We start from the raw sequence: 22,633 nt of genomic DNA, 5'->3' as shown, positions 1-22,633 counted from the left end.
GCCATAGTAGAAAATCGTATAAGTGCAAAAAACAAAAGTCTGGTGAACTCCTAATTGAAATAAATGACAAGCAGCAGTCTGCAAAGCTTCTTGCTCAGACTAGACTGGCTGATCTCGACATCCGGGTCACACCCCATCGGAGCCTCAACAGCTCGCAGGGTGTGATATCCGAGACAGACCTCCTGAACGAAACGGATGCGGATCTCCTTGCCGGCTTGAAGGATCAGGGCGTCACTGCCGTGAGACGCATCACTATCCGCAGAGACGACAGGGAGATTCCGACCAAACACATTATCTTGACTTTCGACCGCGCCGTTCTTCCACAATACATAAACGCAGGTTTCATCCGTTGCTCCATCCGTCCCTACATCCCGAACCCGCGGCGCAGTTTTAAGTGCCAGAGGTTCGGGCACGGTACGAACTCTTGCCGTGGCCGAACGACGTGTGGAAAATGCGCGGCGCACGATCATCCGAGCGAGAACTGCCCATCCGAAACTCTCACTTGTGTAAACTGCGGGGGGCCGCATGCAGCGTACTCCCGCCAGTGTGAAAAATTCCAAATGGAAAAAAAGATAATTAACATCAAGGTCACGGAGAACATCACCTTCCCAGAGGCGCGAAAGAGGTTCGCCTCTTTCCCTCTGGGGAGGTACGCAGACGCGGCTCGCCGGGGGGCGGAGCAGCGTCTGGTTTCCACAGGGACCCAGTTCAGCGAGTCTGACCTGGTCCCGCCCCCGCCCCCCGCTGGGTTGCCTCACGCAGCCCAACCCGGCACCACGCCGCTTGCTGAGGCAGCAGCGGTTGTGGTGCAAACCACTTCTGTCGGGACCGGTGCCGCTCCCGCCTCTGTCTCCCCGTCCTCCAGTCCGTTGGAGGGTACCGAGGTGATGGACACCACGGGCCCCGCACCGGCTCCCACCGTCACCGCACCGCCCGTGCCACCTCTGGTGCCCCGGACGCCCTCGGCGGTGGCGGCTCAAACGAAGGGCTCCCGAGGGGGGGGCCAAGTCCGGGGGGCCCGGTCCGTCGGGCACCCCTCGGACATTCGACGACGAGATGGATGTCGGGCCGTTCCTGCCTGCAACGCAGCGCAAGGAGCGGCCACCGACTTCCAAGCCTACAGACAGGCCTAAAAAGCCTAACCCCAGAGTAACAGCCCCGAAAGACGACACATGAACACATACACACACTCCATTCATTCTTAAACCTAAATAATGGGAACAGAAAACATCATTCAATGGAACTGCAGAGGCCTCCTTAAAAATCTTGACGATGTGTATGAGATTCTGCATGCCAGTCAGCCAAGTATCATGTGTCTCCAGGAAACCCACCTCAATTCTAAACACACAAATTTCTTAAATAGGTACATGGTATTCAGAAAGGACAGGGTTGGCTGCACACACTCTTCAGGAGGTGTGGCAATTGTCGCCCGAAAATCCTTAGCCTGCCACCCTGTCACTCTGAACACTGTCCTTGAGGCTGTAGCAATCCGTACGATAATATTTAATAGGTTAATAACGGCATGCTCCATTTACATCTCTCCTGATTTTGCACTTCTGAGCTCTGACTTCGAGGCGCTGGTCGACCAGCTGCCCGAACCATACATCATAACAGGCGACCTTAATGCGCACAACTCTCTTTGGGGCTCCTCTAGAACGGATGCCCGAGGTCGCCTGATAGAGAAGTTTCTTACATCCTCCGGAGCATGCCTTTTCAACAAAAAACAGCCTACATACCATAACTTAGGACACAATACATACTCGCATCTTGACTTGGCTATTGGTTCCGCAGTTCTCTTTCCATGCCTTGAGTGGGGTGTGGGCACGGACCCATATGGTAGTGACCATTTCCCCACTTCATTAACGTATATAGGTATAGGCCCGAGCAGTCCATCTTCCCATAAAAGGTTTAATGACTCAAAAGCAAACTGGAGCACATTCACAGAAACATCTAAACTACACCACACAACCATAAAACACCTACACGTGGAGGAAGCAGCCCAACTCGTCACGGCGCACATAGTCGACGCCGCCGAAAAGTCCATGCCCCAGGCCTCCAGTGCGTCCCGCAACCCAAGGAGGCCCTGGTGGAACGAGGACTGCAGGCGGGCGCGAGAGGCCCAGAACAAGGCGTGGGGTGTCCTTCGCCGGTACCCCACGTCAGATAACCTAATTTCTTTTAAACGGGCAAAGGCTTTGGGTAAGCGAGTGCGTCGTGAGGCAAAAAGGGAGAGTTGGCGCACCTTCCTCACTTCCATCAACTCATACACTGACACACACAAAGTCTGGACACGAATACGAAAACTAAAAGGACAACAGACACACAGCCTGCCCCTGGTTAGTACAACAGGGGACACACTGGAAGACCAGGCTGACACACTCGCACAACACTTCCAACACGTGTCCAGTTCAGCACACTACACAGACACTTTCCTGAAACATAAAAATACTTCTGAAAAAAAGTCCCTACATGACAATAACAAGTCAAAATCTGGTTATAATTCTGAATTTACACTGTATGAGTTGAGGGCTGCCCTGAGCACATGTAAACCTTCAGCTCCAGGCGCAGATCAGATTACATACACCATGATACAACACCTACACGCAGATACACTTGAAACACTCCTACACCTATACAATAACATATGGCTTTCGGGGCACATCCCAAAATCTTGGAAGGAGGCTATTGTAGGGGCGTTTCTGAAGGAGGGTAAAGACCCTTCTTCTCCTGCCAGTTATAGACCTATCGCCCTCACAAGCTGCCTGGGCAAGCTTCTCGAGAAGATGATCAACAGGAGACTCGTGTACTTTCTTGAGTACAATGGTCTTCTCGAGAGCTGCCAGGCGGGCTTCAGGGCGGGGCGGTCTACAAATGACCAACTAGTAGCGCTAGAATCTTACATTAAAGATGCCTATCTTCATAAGCAGTATTGCATGACCGTGTTCTTTGATATTGAAAAGGCATATGATACTACATGGCGCTATGGCATCCTTAGAGACCTCAAATCCTTTGGTATATCTGGTAACATGCTGAACACTCTGTCCAGCTACCTATCTTTACGAACATTTCGTGTCAGAGTTGGTTCGGCACTCTCAAACGTTCACGTGCAGGAGAATGGCGTGCCTCAAGGTGGTGTTTTGAGCTGCACTTTGTTTATAGTCAAAATGAATTCAGTTCGGAAGGCATTGCCACCAACAATCTCCTGTTCGCTGTATGTGGACGACATACAAATATCATTTAAATCGTGTAATATGTCCATATGTGAACGACAGATCCAGCTTGGGGCAAACAAGCTTGCTCGCTGGGCGGATCAAAACGGTTTTAGGGTTAATCGTGGAAAGAGTACCTGCGTCGTTTTCTCAAGGAGGCGCGGTATCCAACCCGACCCTGAAATTAAATTGAATGGTGACTTGATTCCTGTAAAAAAGGAACACAAATTTCTAGGCGTCGTATTAGACGAGAAACTAACATTCATCCCTCACATCACACAACTAAAACATAAATGCATCAAAGCAATAAACATACTTAAGGTCCTTTCACACCACTCCTATGGCGCGGACAAGCAACTCCTCTTACGTGTCTTCACAAGCTTGGTGGGGTCCCGCTTGGACTATGGGAGCGTGGTTTATGGGTCAGCAACAAAAACAGCGCTGAAAATGCTAGACCCAGTGCTTCACTTAGGCCTCCGCCTCGCGTCGGGCGCTTTCCGTACAAGCCCCGTACAAAGCCTATACGTCGAGTGCGATAAATGGTGCCTAGATCATCAGCGAACATACATAGATCTTCTGTACGCTTTTAAAATTTCGTCTATAACCGACCATCCTTTCAAACCATTTATTTGTGATGCACCCATGTCCCAACTTCTTCTTAATCGTCCATCTATCTCTGCTCCGTTCTCACATAGGGTGAGACAGGAAGTGTCAGAATTATCTATCACCTTTTCAGACACCTACAAATCAACCCTTTCCGACTTTTTACCACCGTGGCAGCTTCGCCCCGTGTCGTGCGATTTGTCGTTTGTAGCAATTGACAAAAAACGAATACCCACAATTGTAATTCTTCAGCACTTCATGTTTCTTCAAGAGAAATACAAGTGTGCAGAATTTTTTAGCGACGCGTCAAAAACAGCCCGTATGGTTGCGTGTGCTGCGCACGGACCTGATTTTAGGGTATCTAACACCCTAAACTCGAAAAGCAGCATTTTTACGGCTGAAGCCTATGGCATATTTCTGGTTTTAAAGCACATAGTTCATCATAAAATTCCCAAGTCCATCATCTTTACAGATTCCTTGAGTGCAGTACGTGCATTGTCATCTAAGCAGCTTTGTAAAAACCATGTTATTCATTTAGTTTACAAAACCATTATGTCAGCATATGCATTAAGTCTTGAAGTGACCGTATGCTGGGTGCCAGGTCACTCGGGTATCACCGGAAACGAGACAGCAGATCAAATGGCCGCTGCTGCTGCACTTGCAAACACAGTGGACATAAGAACAATACCGTACACCGACCTTAAGTCACTCATTAGACAGCACCTTCGCAATACATGGCAAGCACACTGGAATGAACAGGCAGACAACAAACTACACGTTATAAAGACAGTCGTGGGAGCATACACCACTGACACACACAACAGGCACAATGAAGTTACCCTGGCTCGATTACGGATAGGCCACACGCATGCAACACACTCATACCTGCTCACGGGATCTCCAAGACCCTTGTGTAGCAGGTGTGGAGATGGCCTATCCGTGATCCATGTGCTACTTCAATGTAAAGCACTCCACACAACACGACAGAAACACTTCGCCGACCTCTACAGACAACACATTCCACTACACCCAGCATTGTTTTTAGGGGATGACCCCATGATTCCTGTACAACGCACCTTTAAGTTTCTTAGTGACATCAAGTTTTTACACCTCGTTTCCTATCACGCGTAGTTGCTTTTAAACACGATTTCATGCCACGCACAATCACAACCTGGCCTTTTACACCAGCCATCCTCATTGTCTTTTACTGAATTCACTTGTTTTTTTGTTGAACGGTCTTAGCGTTTACGGTTACATCCTTCATACCTAACCACCGTTTTGGCGCTCTTTGCCCTCGTCGGCCTTGCGCCATAAAACACCAAACATCATCATCATCACAGTCTAAAAGAAGCCGAAACTCTAGCAAATTTAGAATTACGTGAGACATTACACTGGTTTAACAGTAATAAATTAGTTCTAAATATTAAAAAAACAAAATTTATAGTCTTCTGCTCTAACCGAAAACAAGTAACAGACGACTGCAAGTTATACATAGGAAATACACCCCTTAGTAAAGTTGAGGAATATAAATATTTGGGAATAACTATAGATAAATCAATGCACTGGGCGCCTCACATAAGAGAGCTGAGCAAAAAGTTGTCTTTTGGATGCTATACATTACTTCAAGCGCGCAAACACTTTGACGCTAAAACACTAAGAATTATATACTTTAGCATTTTTCACTGCCATCTTAGTTATTGTATAGAGTCTTGGGGATATACATTCGCGTCATACAGCTCAGGTATTGTCAAACTCCAAAAAAGGGCGATGAGAATAATGACATGCGCCCCCACCACCGCGCCATCGTCCCCAATCTTTTCAGAACTTAAAGGGGCCCTGAAAGGCATTTTGAGCACACTAAATGAACTAGCGCAATCGCTAGATTGGGTCGCCAACGTCACCTGTGCCAAGTATTACTCTTTTACGCGCAGCGGAAAGCTCACACTTTCGTTGCAAAGTTTGTCGCTTTTTTCTCACCCTTTCCTTCGTGTTTTTGGACGCCGCCATCTTCACATGTCTACATCATCGATTCCCAGATGTTCGTCATGAGCTAGACATCCTGCTATTGGGCGGCTTTTTCACGCACTTCCGGCAAATAGATGAGTCGTCTGCTCAGCGTCGGCTCGCCGGCTGATCTGCCAGCGGAGTGCCGGAGTGCTTTGACATTTTACGACAAACGAAACAAGAGTAAACAAACGCTTAACCGTTTGTATTGAATGCAACACGGCCATAACACGACGTGGATTTTATCTTACGTGAGTACGTACCATAAAGAAAGTCCCGTGACACTTCTTTGGTGCAATCGCAGAGAACGCCCTGAGCCGAATGCCCGGGTTTGACGCGTACATTTTATTCAACTTCAAAACAATCCAGAGATGCGTTTCGAACGAACGCAACGTCACAACATGCGTTGCAAGTCTGAACCGCGATTGACAGACGATGAGTTTCCTCCTCCTGCCCGTCGTAAATTCGGCACTCACTTCACACCCGGTTTGCGGGGACGAGCAGCAAGTCACAACTCTGGCGCGCAAGCGAGAAGGCTTTTAGCCAGGCACACTGCACATACCCCATGCGAGGTTGAGTGGTACGTCGTTCGAGAAAGATAATCCAGACCATGGGAAGCACTATCCACCCGCAGAAGTACAATGTCGCATTTCATCGCGAAACGAACGCGTCCACAACACACAGGAGGCGATGCACACACACACACACAGCTTCGGTCGCTGCATTGGCTTAGCTGCAAACTTCGTTCGGACAATCAGCGATGCTACGACGACACAGAGCTGCGTGAGGACGACGTGCTAACCACTTCACGTATTTAAAAACACAGGGGCAAAGAACTAGGTTCATCGGAAGCAAAAAATCTTTCCTCCATTATAGTGCCTGAAATATACTGGCTAGTGTGCCGAGGGCGGGCTCCAGGCGGGCGCCGGGAGCGATGTACGCGGCCGTCTGCCGCTTGGGGCGCTGCCGTGCGGGAGTGTGCGCGTTCATCCGGCCCGAGCAGATCGCGCGGTTACCTCCGAGCTGCGTAGCAGACGGCAGCGGCAGAACTTTCCATTCCCGCTTGCGACGAAAGCGGGCGAAAGCGACGGGAATTCTGTCGCGCAACCAAAATTTGTCCCGACCATTCGACAAAAACGATCGTCGCGCGACAAAGCGACGGAATTCCTGCCGCTCTCACTCTCTTTCGTCGCAAGTGCGAACGGGCCTTTATGCGCAATCTCCGCCCCACATAAAACAAGCTCTTGCTTGTCGCCTGAGCATACGGTTGATATCTGACTACGTTACACTGTGCTTGCCAGTGTATTTAAACGATGTCACTAGGTTTGAAACGTACGCGCTCGGCGTGCAGCTTTGTAAACGCAAGCGGTTTCACATACGCACGCTATTTTGCTGCTAATAGAGTTTTAGTACAGCGTTTGTGGCCTTTGCATACGCTAAACGCTAAATTTTTGCGTCCCGCTACGTGACACCGCGATGGGAGTTTTAGTAGAGCGTCTCATCAGTTTGGCGTAGCGACACACTAATGCATACGGCGCCATCTGTCAAATGTTTTCCGAAATGTCTCGCCGGCTGATCTGCTAGCGGAGTCAGTAGTATTAACTCTATGGCTAGCGGAGTGCCGGAGTGTTTGGACATTTTACGACTATCCAAACAAGTGCAAACAAACGCTTTCCCGTCAGTGTTGAATGCAACACATGGGTGCAGCTTGTCAGAACACGGGTTCTCGCTGATCGAGTGCAGCGTTGGTTTGCTCTTCGCCTTCACGTTCATCGCCGCTGATAAAGCGATCCGATCCGGCGCGTTTTGTGCACGGGTTCTGTGTCGGTTGAAAATGTCTTTTTTCACATGCCGCCGGTAGTAGGAATTACAACCACCGCAAAATAACACCCGGCACCAGCGGGGCCACATCTGAGACCGCGCTTTTTGGATAAACAGTGCGCGGTGCACCAAAGGGAACGAGCGCACGATTCTCCCCACGCGGCTGCGAGTTCGCCGCCGATACCAACTACAGCTACGTACACCGCGAAAGGGCGAGGCCAGGCCGCACACATGCGGCCAGGTCATTCGTTCGCTTTTCCAGCCTGTGTCCATGGTGTCTACAGAGATGAAAAAGCCGAAAGAGCTGGCCCGTAGCAGACGGCAGTCTGTGGGAGCGCAATAGCGGAAGTACGTCACCGCTGAGGAGCGGAGCATCATGGGAGGGGAGGCCAACAGCGAAGAAACAGTTGAAAGGAGGAGGAAATACGGCGCGACGATAATTCGCGGTTTTTGATTTACGATTTCTCAGCTAATACTCATCGCTTTAACAAAATTCTTGCAGGAGGAGATTGCTAATACATTGCTTTATTTGGTTACATGTACATCCATGCATCGGCGGAAGGCATTTCAGGACCCCTTTAACATTATGCCATTTAATGTAGCAAGGGACTACAAAACAACATTACTAGTTCAAAGAGCACTAAATAAATCCAATCGATCATCCGTTGTAATAGAACCTAAACGAAACACCAGACATGCCCACAAATGTAATCTTAATTTACCAAAAATACATAATGTGTACGGTCGCCGCACTATGTCTTACCTAAGTGCCAAACTATGGAACAATGTGCCAGTGAATATAAAAATGAAACCAAATAACACTCGTTCCTTAAGAGAATTTTTCATGTCTGAAAATTATACCTCACCCTGTTAACACATAGCTAAATATATTTACCTAGCTCACATTATATGTAATTATTGTAAAAAAATTGTTTGGATTGTTTTTCTGTGTATTGTAGTTATTCTGTTATGGATCCATGACTAGCCATGTCGGCTAAGGATCCAGATGACTCTTCACCCATTTTCTGTACCTGTTTTTTATGTAATAAACATAGTTCTGAGTTCTGAGTTGCAGTTCCAGGCATCAAGGCAAACCAAACGCACCTCTGCCGGCTCTGAAGTATTTCACAAGAGCAAATGGCCACTAAGTATACACCAATGACAGTTAAGTTTATTCGAACAGCTCAGTGGTGGTTGTGTCGCCTGCAATAAGAATATGGATTCCGCCAACCGTGCAACGGTCTTGTTCAGTTACAAAACACAGTGAATGATTGCGAAATGCTGCTGTGCCCACTGCATCGCAACATAATCTTATTGCGCCAGTTGGCAGAGTACTGTGTTCACCCACCCTTATGCAGCGTTTCACCAACTGATGGTACTGCCAATGTGAGACCTGAATTTTGATTTATGGGTGTTGTAGCAACATCCCCTGAATGTATACTCAAAGCGTGCGCCCCAGTAGGGACGGTACAGCAAACGTGGAGTACGCGACACACCGACCTTTAGTTGGCGCATATACTGTTGTGCATTGCTTCTCTCTGGAATTGTAAATGAGGCGAAATATTTTCCGACCAGACTAATTTTTTACGACAGAAGCCTATACCGTGTTCTAGGGATGCGGTGCCTGATGAGCGCCCGCCTTCTGCTAGCATTTTGGGCATAAGCTAAACAGTATTGCTATGGCGTATGGTAGTGCCTAGCATTGATACAGTTGTAATACGGCAAGAAGAAAACAACAGAGTCAGGGCGACTCTCTAAAGTTAGCCAAATGATGGATATGGTAAAAAAAGTGAAACGTTGGAGGAGGCTACACAGACGCAAAAACAGCCAGTTCATTCCTATCACTCGCGTCAAAAGGGTGGGAATCATCACTCTGCCTGTTTTTCCTTCATTCCGACTTATTCTACAATTCATACTGCTTTTAACCTGTCAAAGTTACGTAATGGAGTATAAACCAAATTTTTAGGTAATGAAGGCTTAAAGGGACACTGAAGTGATATGTAAACATTGCGGGATTACTAGCGCAAATTGTAGTCCGGAGTCCCCAGGCCATGTTTCGACCACTCTAGGCGCGTTTACGCGATTTTATTTAGTAGAAAAACTAATTCGAAAACGCTGTCCTCCTCTCTTTACGCTCGCCCATTTTCTGTGGCGTTTTCGTGTGACGTCAGGAGGGGATGAGCTGGCAATTGGCTGCGCCACGGCTGCGCTACTGCACGGCTCCCCGGCCGACAGAGTCAGTCGGCCCAGCGTTTCGTCCGCCGGCCGCCGGCGGGTCGTCGCAATCAAGGAGGTTAAAAAAAAATTGCTTGGTCGCAATTCGTTCGCTTAGTTGAAACGAAGCCAGGACACGTTTGTGAATGGAGGAATGTGCCTTTCTTTACTTGGTTTGTTTGTACACTGTATCTAGCTCCAAGTCAAGGTCGCTTCACACAAGCGCTGCACATGCGACGCTTCGCTGACTGGTACGCCAGTAGGAAAATATAAGGCCTCTTGAAGGCGGGAGAAGAGTCAGCGAAGTCAATATAGGTACTAAGCAAATAAAATCAACTGATATTTTTACCGTACAGCGTAAAACTAGGGCGCGGGAAGCACTTTTTTGCGCTGGGCGAACAAGCACAGCGGTCAGCAGCACGACTACGCATCTGCGAACGCTTTTCCGTCTACGAAATGCAATTGCTAGACGTGAGCTACTGTGGAAACTCGGGCGACGCTTACTGCACGATCGCAGTACAACAAATAGTCACCTAAGCGGCTTGAAATGCCAAAACTAAATAAAAGTGTAAACCGGTTGTACAATATATACCCTATATTAGCAAGCCATTCGCGTCCCGTTCCGTGGCCTAGCAGTCTGGGGCGCTAGGGATTCACCCCGAATGTTTTGCGAGTCACGAGTTCGAATCCCCGCGGGTACGTGCTTTTTTTTTGTAAGTTAACTTTTTTGTTTTCCGCCGATGTTTTCTATATTGAGTTCACCTTTTTTGGGGCCGCAACGTTCATGGCTACACGAACTAGTTCACAAAACGCGCGCAGGCTGGCACTGGCGCGCTAGCGAGTTGTCGTTGGCGTGCTGTTGCCATAAGCACCGACTGCTTGCAGGCAGTGGGCACTGGCCAGAATGAACAGACCCTTGGCCTGGTGCGAACACGCTTTTTACGATACAGGCATGAGGGAGGCAAGCTCCAAATATGGGGGAAAAGCGCATGACATTTGGGCGCCTGCGGGTACGCGGAGGGCGTTCATGCACTGCGTAGGTCTCGGCTAGTGAATGCTACGACTACAAGCCGTCCTGGGAGCCTTATCTTGTGCATTTTACAGCCGACAACATGGCAGAAGCGCGGTACGATGATTACTGAGATATTGAGAATGCCCATCCAACAAAGCCATTGGTTATGTTTTACAGAACCGAAACCGAAACCGAAACTTGTGTGATTGCTAACCTTGGGCATCGTCCAATCACGGCGGCCCTCCTCTCAACGTCACAGCCTTAGTTGGTGCGGCCGCCGCAAACCGCGCATGGTAGTTTTTCTTCTTTCGCGCTTTGTAAAATAATTACCGATTTGTCAACCGGATAAACGATGAAAAGTGTGCTAATTTGAGCCAGTCTACGCAGTGCAAGCAAAAACGGGAGCTTGACAAATTCACTTCAGTGTCCCTTTAAAGCCATCGTGTATAATGCTACACCACAGTGGTCATTTGTAGTATTGTCAGACAGGCATCAATGGCGCTTGAAATGCTTCGGAAGGCTTGGCTGGTGCCGTGCACCCTGCATGGCACGCATAGATTTTTTCTGTTGCTTGAACACTGTTTGGCAACCACGTTCCAGGACCTGCTAAAAGCAAGACATTAGAACGATATAGACGCGCATCACGACGGGACAAGCATTGCAAGAGAAGGCAAGCGTGGCAGGGGGCGGCAGAAAGTTAGATGGGCAGATGAGATCAAGAAGTTTGCGGGGATAAATTGGTCGCAGTTAGCGCAGGAACGGGGGTAATTGGAGATTAATGGGAGAGGCCTTTGCCCTGCAGTGGGCGTAGATAGGCTGGTGATCATGATGATGGTGACGGGACACCTTTTGTCGGGAATTTGGTTCTTCTATTACATTGGGAGCAGGAAAAGTCAATGCTTTCATAACAAACTTCTAACGTCTCGACGCCGGTATTGCTGCAATTACTGACTTCCCCCGATGGCCATCTGTCGTCCTGTCGGAACGCCCTGTGTTTTTATCGTTCCCGCGACGGGAGTATGCTGGGAGCTCGACGGGCGTCGACAGGAAGCTTGGGTCGTGCAACTCTTACGATCTAGCGGGAGCGCTGCTAACGAAGCCCATTGGCAGGCGGCGCAATTAAAGAAAAAAACAAACAACCAGAAGTCTGCTGTCTGTTCGCACTGAGATACGGCTCTCAAGTTCCGCTCAAAACGCCTGCCAAATATCAATTTCTTTTTTCTTTCTTGTAATTTATGCGTCGTCGTCCCATCCTGGTACTTAAATGCGTGTACGCCTCCCTCGACGCGGTCACTTGCTGCTTGACGCTGAGTTCGTCTGCCGAGCTGGTACAATGAGGGGCTTCGTTCTGCTGGTGGCGGCGGTGATAGGGGTGTGTGCCACCGATTCCGGTGAGAAGCGACGAGATGCTTTGGGTTGCGGAGTTTGTGTACGACGAGCTGGATGGCAACTTGGCTATTTATCCCAGGGCTCACGGTAGCGAGGATGGAAAGTTATTGCTAATCACGGGGGAGTAGGATTGGCGTTCTATTCCTCCTTCACCTCCTCCGGTTAGGGGGGGGGGGGCGGTAAGCTGAACGCTGCTTCTCCTCAGGATCACTTTCTCACGGTTCTCTCCACTGACATTAAAAGCGAAATCTGCCCAGCTCAAGTAAGCGAGTAGTATATAGCGCGAAAGGGGAGCGCTCTTCACGGCTTAAAGCACTCTTCTCTACTATTAAAAAAACACTAATACCTAATGGACTGTCGAACCATATCTCTCAACAGGATATGCGAATTATTTCTATAGGTTTTCAAAGTGTCTTTAACTTCCCACGCGTTGTCAAATCTTCGGCCCTATTTGTCCAAGGTTCTCGTTTGTAAATGACTCACAGACGATGTGCGACATGTTGTTTCGTATAAACACTGCCAGTCTGCAGTGCGAATGTTGGCGCGCATTCGAACACGCTGCTGAACTTGGTTTTTCAGACCTGGAGGGCGGCGTGCCCGTGTTCAAGTTCCCTCCGGACCCCGAGGAGTGCGGCGCAAACGAAGAGTGGAAGCAGTGCGTGAGCAGCACCTGCGCCGAAACGTCGTGCAAGAAGCGAGTCATTGGCCCCGGCTGCACGTACGACTGCCGCTACGGCTGCTACTGCTCCGAGGGCTTCTACCGCAACGCCCAAGGGAGCTGCGTCACCCTCGACCAATGTCCTCCGGAGGAAGGCGGCCAACCGGACGGCGGTACGTACCTGGGCTCAAGCATTTAGACTGGGGCGTGAACCCGGACAAACGCTGATCCCAAATATTCAGCACCCACAGTGGACATCGCATGACCTTGCGTGACGCGGGTTCTTTTCTACGAGGTCTATGCGCACCAGGGTCCGCACCAAAAGTCTTCGTCGTCTTTATGGAGCTTCGCCTCCAGGCATTCCTGTCTTCCCCCTTCCCCCATGCGCCAAGAGACACCCGCACTAACGAACGTTATTCGATTCGAGCCCTAGTCTGGTGTTGTCAGGACAAAAGGTGGCCAGCAACCACTGAATCGCACGTATATCAGCGTAACCGACATGACACGTCTGTACAGCCAACAACAGGTTTGAGTATACGGCACACTCTATTCTGTCTGTGGCAATTGTCCTATCTCCCAGACCCCAGTGGCCTTTAAACTCCGGTTCGTCGGGCACATTTATGAACGGTAAATGCACCTGAAAGGGTAAATCCGTAACAACGACCTCGTACATATTCACGCATGCTGGTCGCTCTTCCATCCTTGTCCCACGCACAGACCACCCCGAGTGCGGCCCCAACGAGGAGTGGAAGGTGTGCGTGAGCAGCTCGTGCGCCGAGACCACGTGCGAGAAACGCACCATCGGGCCCGCCTGCACGGCCGACTGCCAGCGGGGATGCTACTGCTCCAGCGGATTCCACCGCAACGCGCAGGGCCACTGCGTCTCCGAGGACCAGTGCCCCAGCGCCCCGTCGAAGTAGGGAAGAGTCCGAGGCTCACTCCAGGACAACACCGACCTTGGTAAGCAGCTGAGGACAGTGCACCTGCCCAAGTGTCTCGTTTACTCTGTACCGAATGGCGAGGGTTCTTGCTACGTAACGGCCGTAACTACATATACAGCTAAATGCCGTACAGAAAGCCAGGATTACGGTTGTCAATGTTCCACCTGTTTCAGCTTTGTGCGGTGATGTAATCGGATATGCTGAGACTTGTAAAGCTGGCCAACAGTGCGTGGGGATCAAGTCCCATAAAACGTGCTTCAATCGCTAAAGAACAACAGCAGCAGCAACAACAACAACAACAAAAAGCAACAACACTTGATTCATGCTGCACGCAAAATTTTAGTATTTTAGAAAAAAGAATTCGCACGATGGTGAGGACAGTCCCGATACTTTAGGGCGTATGCGTACAAATACAGAAAGTTTCGCACGGAGACTGACAAAAAATATGATGAAACGTGAAGCGAGGGGCTGGGTGGGGCTTTTTAGGCTAACAGAATATGAATCGAGCTAGATATCACTGTGGTGTCGAAGCATTCTGCGTCGTATAAGAATCCGGCGGTGAAAAAGCGCATGGAAAAGAATACATTGAAAAAATTAAATGAAAGAATTTTCGATATGTCTCTCGGAATAACGGAGAGAGGGACGATGTGAAAGGAGAAAAAAAATTTTTCGCTCTTTTCGTCCTTCCCCTCCCTCACACAGAGTAGCAGACCAGAGCCTACACGGTCAGGCTGACCTCTCCGTGTATTCCTTCCATTCAATAAATTGCTCTCTCTCTCTCTCTCTCTCTCTCTCCGACAAAGAAGCGATTACAAACAGTATGGCTTGTGCGTAGAGTGGTGCATACCTACTTTACGAATGTGGATATTCTCACCTGAAACGTGATTTGCGACTGCAGCTGACTTGGCGTGGTTCATTTATGTTTACTTCCTGGCTTACACACCTGAGCTGTGGCCGCGCATACGCGGCCATTTCAATAGCCTTCCGAAAGCCTTCGAACAATCGAGCGGCTTACACGCGCACATAATATCTGGGGCCGCTACACCGCCGTTTAGAAGGTCTTCCGAAGGCCTTAAACCATTTGTCTATCGAGTGCCTCATTGTAAATGCATAGGGCGCACTTGTAAGGAGGCCTTCAACTGCAAATAGTTTCTGTGTAGCAACAGGTATCATTCAAATCAAAGCGAAACTTTCTGCAATGGAAGTAAAATCTGCTTGTTTTTTTCATTCCCAGCATGTTTGGCTCAACATCCTCGACAAAGAAAACGCAGACTGGAGGAAAACCAGAAGAATTTCAAGTGTGAACGCACAAAAAATCCTGAATGTTTATTGAGAAAATGGTGGTTTCTGAATAAACCTCGTAACGCAGCTGCTGGTGTGCTATATGTCACAGAAGCAGCGCAGGTATATTAAGAGTTGGTGTATAAATGCCATGCATGCTCATCACATGTATAGCAGCTGCCCCACTTTAAAATAAACGTGTGGGGGAAAAGCGAAATACTGCAGGGTTCACAAATTGAATTATAAGCACTTATAAACGCAAAACACGGATCGACGTTAAAAGCTTCCATTACTAATCGCTTGGCAGACACGGTAAGAATATTTAACGTTCCAATACCTAATTTAATGTACGCAGAAATTGGTACGGTCACTTTAAATGCGTAAGTAAACTCAGCGTGAAAACTTGTGAGTCTGTCTGCAATGCTTCGTGTGTCCCACTTTGTCCCCATACGGAAATGCAAACAACAAAATGCCCTGAGGCCTTGATATTTTTCCATACGACCGGCGCTTACACAGCACCCAAGAATGTCTTTCATGTAATGCATTTGTGTATATAAGTGAAGCCAGAGAATCGGTGTAGAGTGCACCATAGGGATACTTGGGATGTCATGGAGATATCTTATAGCAGCCCTTGGGTTCTTTACATTTTCCTATAATAGCCCATATGGCCGCTGAAAAACACTGCTACTGAAGCTTACTTAATGGAGACGCTGTTTGTAAACGGAGTCTTACGGAGGCATTGCAAGGGCGCTATGGCCATCATACTTCTATATCTGACTGTTTCGACGAAATATTTCTATATTTCTATATTTCTGTTTCGACAAAAATGCCGAAACAGAAATGCACACGGACGCCAGCGATACAGGTTTGGGTGCCGTCCTCGTCCAAAAGCAAAACACAAAGAAACAAACCCAATGCATGGTTCGCGGCATTGTTGCCCCGGACACCTGCATGTAAGTACTTAGGCGTCTGAAGACACCTAATAACGTGTTGTGGGTTCTGACTGCGAAGGCATGAATGTCCAGCCGAACACCTGAGACACCTTGCCCCGCGTTGTTGAAGGACTTTGTAATATTTCCGCCTCAGACTCTCGGGGATGCGATCCCCTCTAACGCTTGAGAGTGGCTTCGACGGTGTCTCCTACGCGTTGTGCCGCTGCTCGTTCCTGCGTTTGTGCGATGGGCGGAGAGTTGACTAATATTCGGCGGCTTGTCTACTCCCTCGTTCGGCTGCGTTCTTCCGCTCCCTTAATTAACCTGCGGTGTACTGGCGGGGATCGACGACCTCTCGCTACTACCGAGTTTAGGCTCCCTGTATAAAGCGTCTACTGCTATGCAACCCCCCCCCCCCCCCTCCGATGAAACGCTTCCAAAAAGAGCCACCTCTAACTTGTGCCGAGTTTGAACTCGTGCTATAGAACGCCTCGTGGTGTTATGGAACTCTTCCAAAGGAGCCGTTTTTCTGTTACAGACACTGGCCTTTTCGCGCAATGGACCATTTAAGGGTTCTGGCCTAAAATTTCTTTCCTGCAGCGCTTTTGTACGCAGTGGTGAAGCCGACTTAAAAGGGGCTGGTTAAATGGCGTCTTATCGTCCTGAAACACTGGTAAAACCTCTTGGTGGGCAAGTTAGTGCATACTTGTACAAAAAAAAAAAAAATTGAGCGCGCTGTGCAACCGACACAAAAGAAGCACGACGGGACAAGCACTTGTCCCGCCGTTCTTCTGTGTCGTCGTTCTTGCATGGGGTCTTAAAGATATTTAATAGCGGGCCCTAGGGCTTTCCTACTTCGATATTAGGCCGCTTATGAAACCCGTGAAATGTCTTCCAGAAATGCGTGTGGGTGCAAAGGTGAAGCCCATTCAAAAGGGGCTCCGTCTATAGCGGGCCTTCTTACGCATTTATCCGGCAATTTCCACTTGGGGTTTCCGCATTTTTTAGGGACGAAGCCCCTTAGAGGCTCGGGCTGTAGGCGTCTCGTGTCATCGGCGTAAGCACTGCCTCATGTAGTCACGGTACTGAAACACCGGGACACACGTTTACGCCTCGCGTTGGAGAGCTTTGTGCTTCAAAGACGCGAGACTTTTACAGCAAAGCTGTATAACTATATTCCCAACGGTTTCATCTCCGTGGGCAAAAACCCCAAGGCACCAAGAATACACTTATACACTGCTTGCCTTCGGGGTTTCACGTTAGTGGAGATGGCCCGAGATTTTTTAGCAGCGCCAAGGTTTAAGTTTGAGGTCTATCCGTGCCTGGCGTCGCTCAAAACTGGGAGCAGCAAAGTGGAGAAGAGGGAGATGCTAGGCGTTGCGGCGCTGGAGGCGCGCGTCGGGGATTGGCTGCGCCTAGTGATGACGTGAGATCTGACGTGCAGGTGTTCTCCCGGTTGAGAGAGACGGCATGCGCCTGCTGGACCAGTGTTTGATCTATCGATAAGACGGGCATAACTGAGAAAAGCCAAGTTTAACCTAGTTTCAGAATTCGCATCTCAATTGCGAAGGTGGCCGAATTTTTAACAGCGGAGCCGTTGTAGCTGGCCGTAATGTGCGGCGCGTAAAGCGAAAACACCGAGGAGCGCCTTGCGTTGCCTAGCAACCAACAACGCCACATCTGGCGCAACACCTGGGGCGGTATTCCCGTGTTTTGTCCCTTTTGTGTCCCTTTCAAAAGTGTCCCTTTTGAGCGAGCCCTGATTGGCTAAAAGCGAACACCCGGATGTGACGCCATGCAAGCACGGCGGAGCTATGAGCCGTGGCTACTCGGAGCAGACGATTTGGAGCAGACGATTTTTCGTCACCTTATTGTTGGTTCGCTCGCGGAACAATAAACACATAAAAGATACTCTGATACGGTTTCAGTTCTTTAAAATGCGTTTGCAAGAACAGTTACGGTATTTGAATCAAAGGCCTACTGCTTAACCGGAAGTACGTCACGATGAAAGGGACGCAAAAGGGACGTTTTCAAAAGGCACAGTTACGAGAATACCGCCCCTGCTTCGCGGAACCTCGACTCCATGATTGCCGCGCATGCGTCGTGCACATACGCGCCGCCGCTGCGCCCCAGCTGTCATCAAGCGCTATCGCGTACGAGCTCCGTTTCGTAGAGCACGCGCGCTGGCGGCGGCACACCAGTTCTCGCCATGGGGCGGCCAGGGAAACTACGCACGCCCGCGGAAGAAGGCGCGACTGAGAGGCGCGCCGTCTTGCAAATCGAGAACTACAGCGTCGACGGCGATCCGATCCAGCACGTGTAGCCGCGGACATAGAAAGAAATGCTGCAGCTTCGCTACGGTTCAAGCATTGCGCGACTTAGTGCAACTTTCCCAGTTCTTTTTAAAGTGAAAGCTTTTTTAGTGGGACCATTGGCATCCCGTCGTAAAACTAATGCATTTCCCCATAGGCCGGTTGGTCGACCGAAGAGCTCTGGTAAGATCTCTGACACACGGCCCGTGCCTCAAGCCGGGCTTCCATTGCGTCAAAACGGTTACTCGAAAAGCGCTAAAAGGAACGATTACAGATAAGGCAAAGAAGGAGCAAAACGGTGTACTTCTATCCCCGAAACACGCATGTATCCGTATATGTCTCGAGCCACGGCCGCTCGATCGTGCTCGAGCGCTGCTGAAATCCCTGTAGCGGCCCGCTTCGAAAGCAGCCGCGGGAGGCTCCGGCCTGCCCTCCACTGTCGCCGCTGCTTTTGCGGCGTGCGTAGCATATGCCTATTGGCCGCGAGGCCCACCACTGGAGAGGCCGGCGCTGCGATCGTTTTGACGTCACTTGTAGGATCACCGTTCCTATCTTGCTGCGTAGTTGGCTTGCAGCGCGTGACACTTCGCTTAGAAAGCGCGTTCTAAAAGTATTTTCGTGTTAATTTCCTTCGTTTGAAGTTAATTCTCAGTGCGTCAAGCGCAGTTCGACCTAATGGTGTCTGTATAACCGTATCAACTGTGGTAGATTATCCGCAAACACCATGAGCGTGGTGGTGTATTACGCATGCGACCGAAGCGTAAGCAGCGGCTTGTTACCCCGATCAAGAATGTGGAGTACGACGATCGCCGAGTGAAGTTTCTAGATTTCCCTTGTTTGCAAGAAATGTATAAAGCAGGAAATCGTGAAGCGTTAACTGCTCGCAGAAGCACACGCACCCGCCCTGACTGCCTGCACAGCCGACGGTGCGGCTCAAACCGACGCAGGTCACGGCAGCAACAACTTGTCGCCGCTTTTTAAAATCACACAAGTCGTGGAAAAGAAGTTCCAGATTCGTGAAAGTGGATGTTAGTTTGATGAAAAATTCCGATATCGTAGTGTCATCAGCTGTGGTTTTCAAAGCGATGCTCAAATATCTGCCGCGATTTACGCCGACCGGCCGCGTAGGTCGGTCCCGGCAGCGCCGGCCTGTTCACGCACGGTGCGGCGAGCAGCCGAAGGATGGCCATGCTTGCGCGCAAGAACCGGCCGAGGCCGTGCAGGTATCTTGATCGTCGATCAAGATACCTGCACGCCTGTACGCCGAGCACATAATGAAAACTAAATATAGCCTTGTCCGAACCCGCTCGAAGGCGTTAAAAACTCGCGTTCATACCATTCATACATTGCGGACAAGTCGCGAAAAGTAAACATCAGCCGGGCAGAGTACAGGCTACGGCAGTGATCGTTAATCAAATCCGGGCATGACTATAAAAACATCGTAGGGGAAATAGGCACTGATTAAGCCAAACTGCAGACCATAACAATACTTTTAAGCATGTGCGGCGAAGCAATCTGATCACCGTTCTCGCGTCATTCATTTACCAGGCAATACGAGCTGTTCGCGCGGTGAGATCATAAGTGAGCGACGCGTTTTAATCGCTGTTACAAGGTGTTTGCTTGCACACACATGTCCCGTCAAAAGTATTTCATACTGAATTTACAGCGTACTTTTCTCGGCGTCAGTTGCATCGTCCTTGGCGTTAGCTGGCTGCGGGTCGCGATGGTAGCAACTACCTAAACGCGGCGGTGTCGCCGGGAACAAGCGAGTCGCTGATTGCTTGCCCGAATTATTTGGTTTACAAACAACTTTTTTGGTAATTTGCATCAAATCCACAAGGAGCGGGCAAGACGGTGGCCACAACAAAAAAACACGCTTCCGCATACGCACGGGAAATGTGTTGTAGCAGACGACAACACGATTCGGCGTCCTACGAGTGACGTCACTCGTAGGTGGCGCCACGGTATGTCCTCGAGGCCAATACTGTTCTTATGACGCCCCCGTCCTGTGCAATCGGGACTTGGTTAGTGCACGCGGCTAAGCGCAACCGACAAATGCAGCGTAGCTTCCAGAGCTGGGGGTGGGGGGGGGGGGGGGGGGGTATTTTTACGATAAGGAGTCTCTGGTGGTTTGAGAGTCGCTCCTTGCGGCCCCCGTAGGTGCGTAGGTGCTGAGCTTGTAGGCGCTAGATGACAGCGGGTTATGGCGCACTAAAGGCAGTCGTGCAGAAGGAAGTGCACGAATAAATTGTGCATGCATGAAATTCGACCTGCCCGGCACATCACAGCGCCGTGTGGTCGCCGAACAGGGTTCAACCCAACCGTTATCTCACACTGCTTCTCTCTCCCCGCCTCTCTTTCTGAGGAAGCCTACCCCTTGATGGGTCACGGTTTTATGGTCCCGTCAGGCACTAATTCTGCCTTTAGCCATGCCACGCAAGACAAAAATTTTAATGGAAATTGTCGTAAATGAAACCTAATTTATTTTAATTGAAAGTGCTGGCAGCAGAACTCTGTGGATGAAAGTATTTTTCTATTGCTGCAGCACGACCGTACGTTAAACCGCCATAGCAAGGCCAGAGAGAAAACACAGCATGTGTTAAAAATACATGAAGGGGGCAAGGTCAGACCAGCGGATGGGCATATTTTATTTTGGATATGTGAGAAGAAAAGTGAAAAAAAAAAATAGCAGCGGCTTAGCTCGGCTATGCCAGGATATACGTAGCGTGAGCTAAGGTTCAGCTGGTTTTTCTTAGCTTTAATGGTTGTCTAGGATTAGCTTTATTATTATTCTTACTGCTGCTTCAATGAAACACACACGGTATACGCATTATGTGACACATGTATATTTATCAAGCGGCTCCGGCGCCCCGTCACCAATCACCCCAGAGCTAAGCTGGTTCCACAGGCGCACGCCGGAGTTGCTGCGACGCACGAGCCACCGGTTCCACACACGGCCACCTCTCGCACGATCATGAAGTGGACCGGGTGGCCACGTGCGGAACGGAGGTTGGCGAAGACGCCGGGCGCGTGGGGTGAGTGAGAGACGCCGGGCAGCGACCGACGTTCTGTGAGCCGTGTGACGTGATTGCTTCCCACGCATGCGCAGCCAGGCTCTCCAGGAGCCACGTGAAACTGCTCAACCTCGGCCAGTGCAGCTCACGCTACAAAAAACAAAACAAAACAAAACAAAAAAACGCCGTTTTCCAAGACCGTACTCGTACCAACACTGACGGCATGCAACCTCGACAAAACATCTACCATCCCTTCCCAAAGAAACTTGAAAGAAACGCAAAACCGTCGATTTTTCGCGCACTAAGCAAACGCTCCTATAGGGTACCAATACGGGATCTATGAGATAAAGGTATACTCTCGTGCTCCTTGTTCATAATCGACGCTCGCACTACCTCATTCAGAACCGCACCTGTCTCGCGATTTTCAAGAAAAAGTCTTAACAAAATAGAAGCCCGGTTTCACGCATGTAGAGTTGTCATAGTGGGTAATTGTCATGTAGCTTTCTTCGGGATGCGTTTGGTAACACAAGAGTTAGAGCCGTTTTCTTTATTCATGCTCCTTGCGTAGATGGCCAAGCTTCACTGCATAACAGGAAGTGTGGAGAAGCCAGCTTACAAAGAGCAAACTTACACTGATATCCTGCAAGACGTCTTCTTCCTAAATACAAACGCATTGCTGAGGAGACATTTCTTCAGGAGAATTTTAAGCCGTCGCTTTAAAAGCGGGCACCCCAACAATGTAAGGGTACCCAACGTTACGAAACGCGGCAAGGCGGATCCCTCACTCGGCACTGGTTGAACAAAAATTGACCACATCTTTCGCGGGGGGAAACCATGGGGTCATGCGATGCATCTGGGTGGTGCTTGTTACGGTTGCGCCGACCATCGCGGTAGCAGACCTGTTAGTCTCCATTCAAATTATCGGTGGTCATCGGATGTCATCGGAGCGGCGGCGGTGGAGCGACTGAGCGGAGCGGCGCAGTTATCGCGTTTATATGTACCGCGCGTTAACGGTGAGGGGAATGAGAGAGAGTAGCACATGCGCATTTGTTAACCGAGGGCTAACGCGCGCTGATGCACAGCTGGCATGGCGAGGGGAGCGAGCGCTAACGCAAGATGGCGCTGCGGTGAGAGCGGCGTTACCGCGCAGCTGGCGTGGCGAGGAGAATGGGGGAGAGGCGTGCGGATGGACGCCGGATGCATGCATGGAGGGACAAGGCGAGTTAAAGAGATGCGTCACATC

At 49.7% G+C, this 22,633-nt stretch overlaps 1 protein-coding gene across 2 annotated transcripts in view; it reads left to right on the top strand.

The window, feature by feature from the left end:
• The window catches only part of LOC144137805 (mucin-6-like), a 35,526-nt gene extending 20,307 nt beyond the window's left edge, over positions 1–15,219 (top strand). The window contains exons 3-5 of one of the 2 annotated variants that reach the window (XM_077669796.1): positions 12,832–13,080; positions 13,628–13,870; positions 15,086–15,219. In XM_077669796.1, the coding sequence (XP_077525922.1) occupies positions 12,832–13,080; positions 13,628–13,830 (452 nt within the window). In that variant the 3' untranslated portion in view covers positions 13,831–13,870; positions 15,086–15,219. Of the gene's footprint in view, positions 1–12,831; positions 13,084–13,627; positions 13,871–15,085 lie in introns of both variants that reach the window. The other variant, XM_077669795.1, reaches the window with a different exon arrangement.
• The last annotated feature ends 7,414 nt before the right edge of the window (positions 15,220–22,633 follow it).

The sequence above is a fragment of the Haemaphysalis longicornis genome, unplaced genomic scaffold (assembly GCF_048455015.1).
Source record: "Haemaphysalis longicornis isolate Haplotype H1 unplaced genomic scaffold, Haemaphysalis longicornis Haplotype H1 scaffold_5, whole genome shotgun sequence".
Classification (NCBI taxonomy): domain Eukaryota; kingdom Metazoa; phylum Arthropoda; class Arachnida; order Ixodida; family Ixodidae; genus Haemaphysalis; species Haemaphysalis longicornis.
Note: the sequence above shows the minus strand (reverse complement) of the source record. Positions and strands in the feature narration are given on the sequence as shown.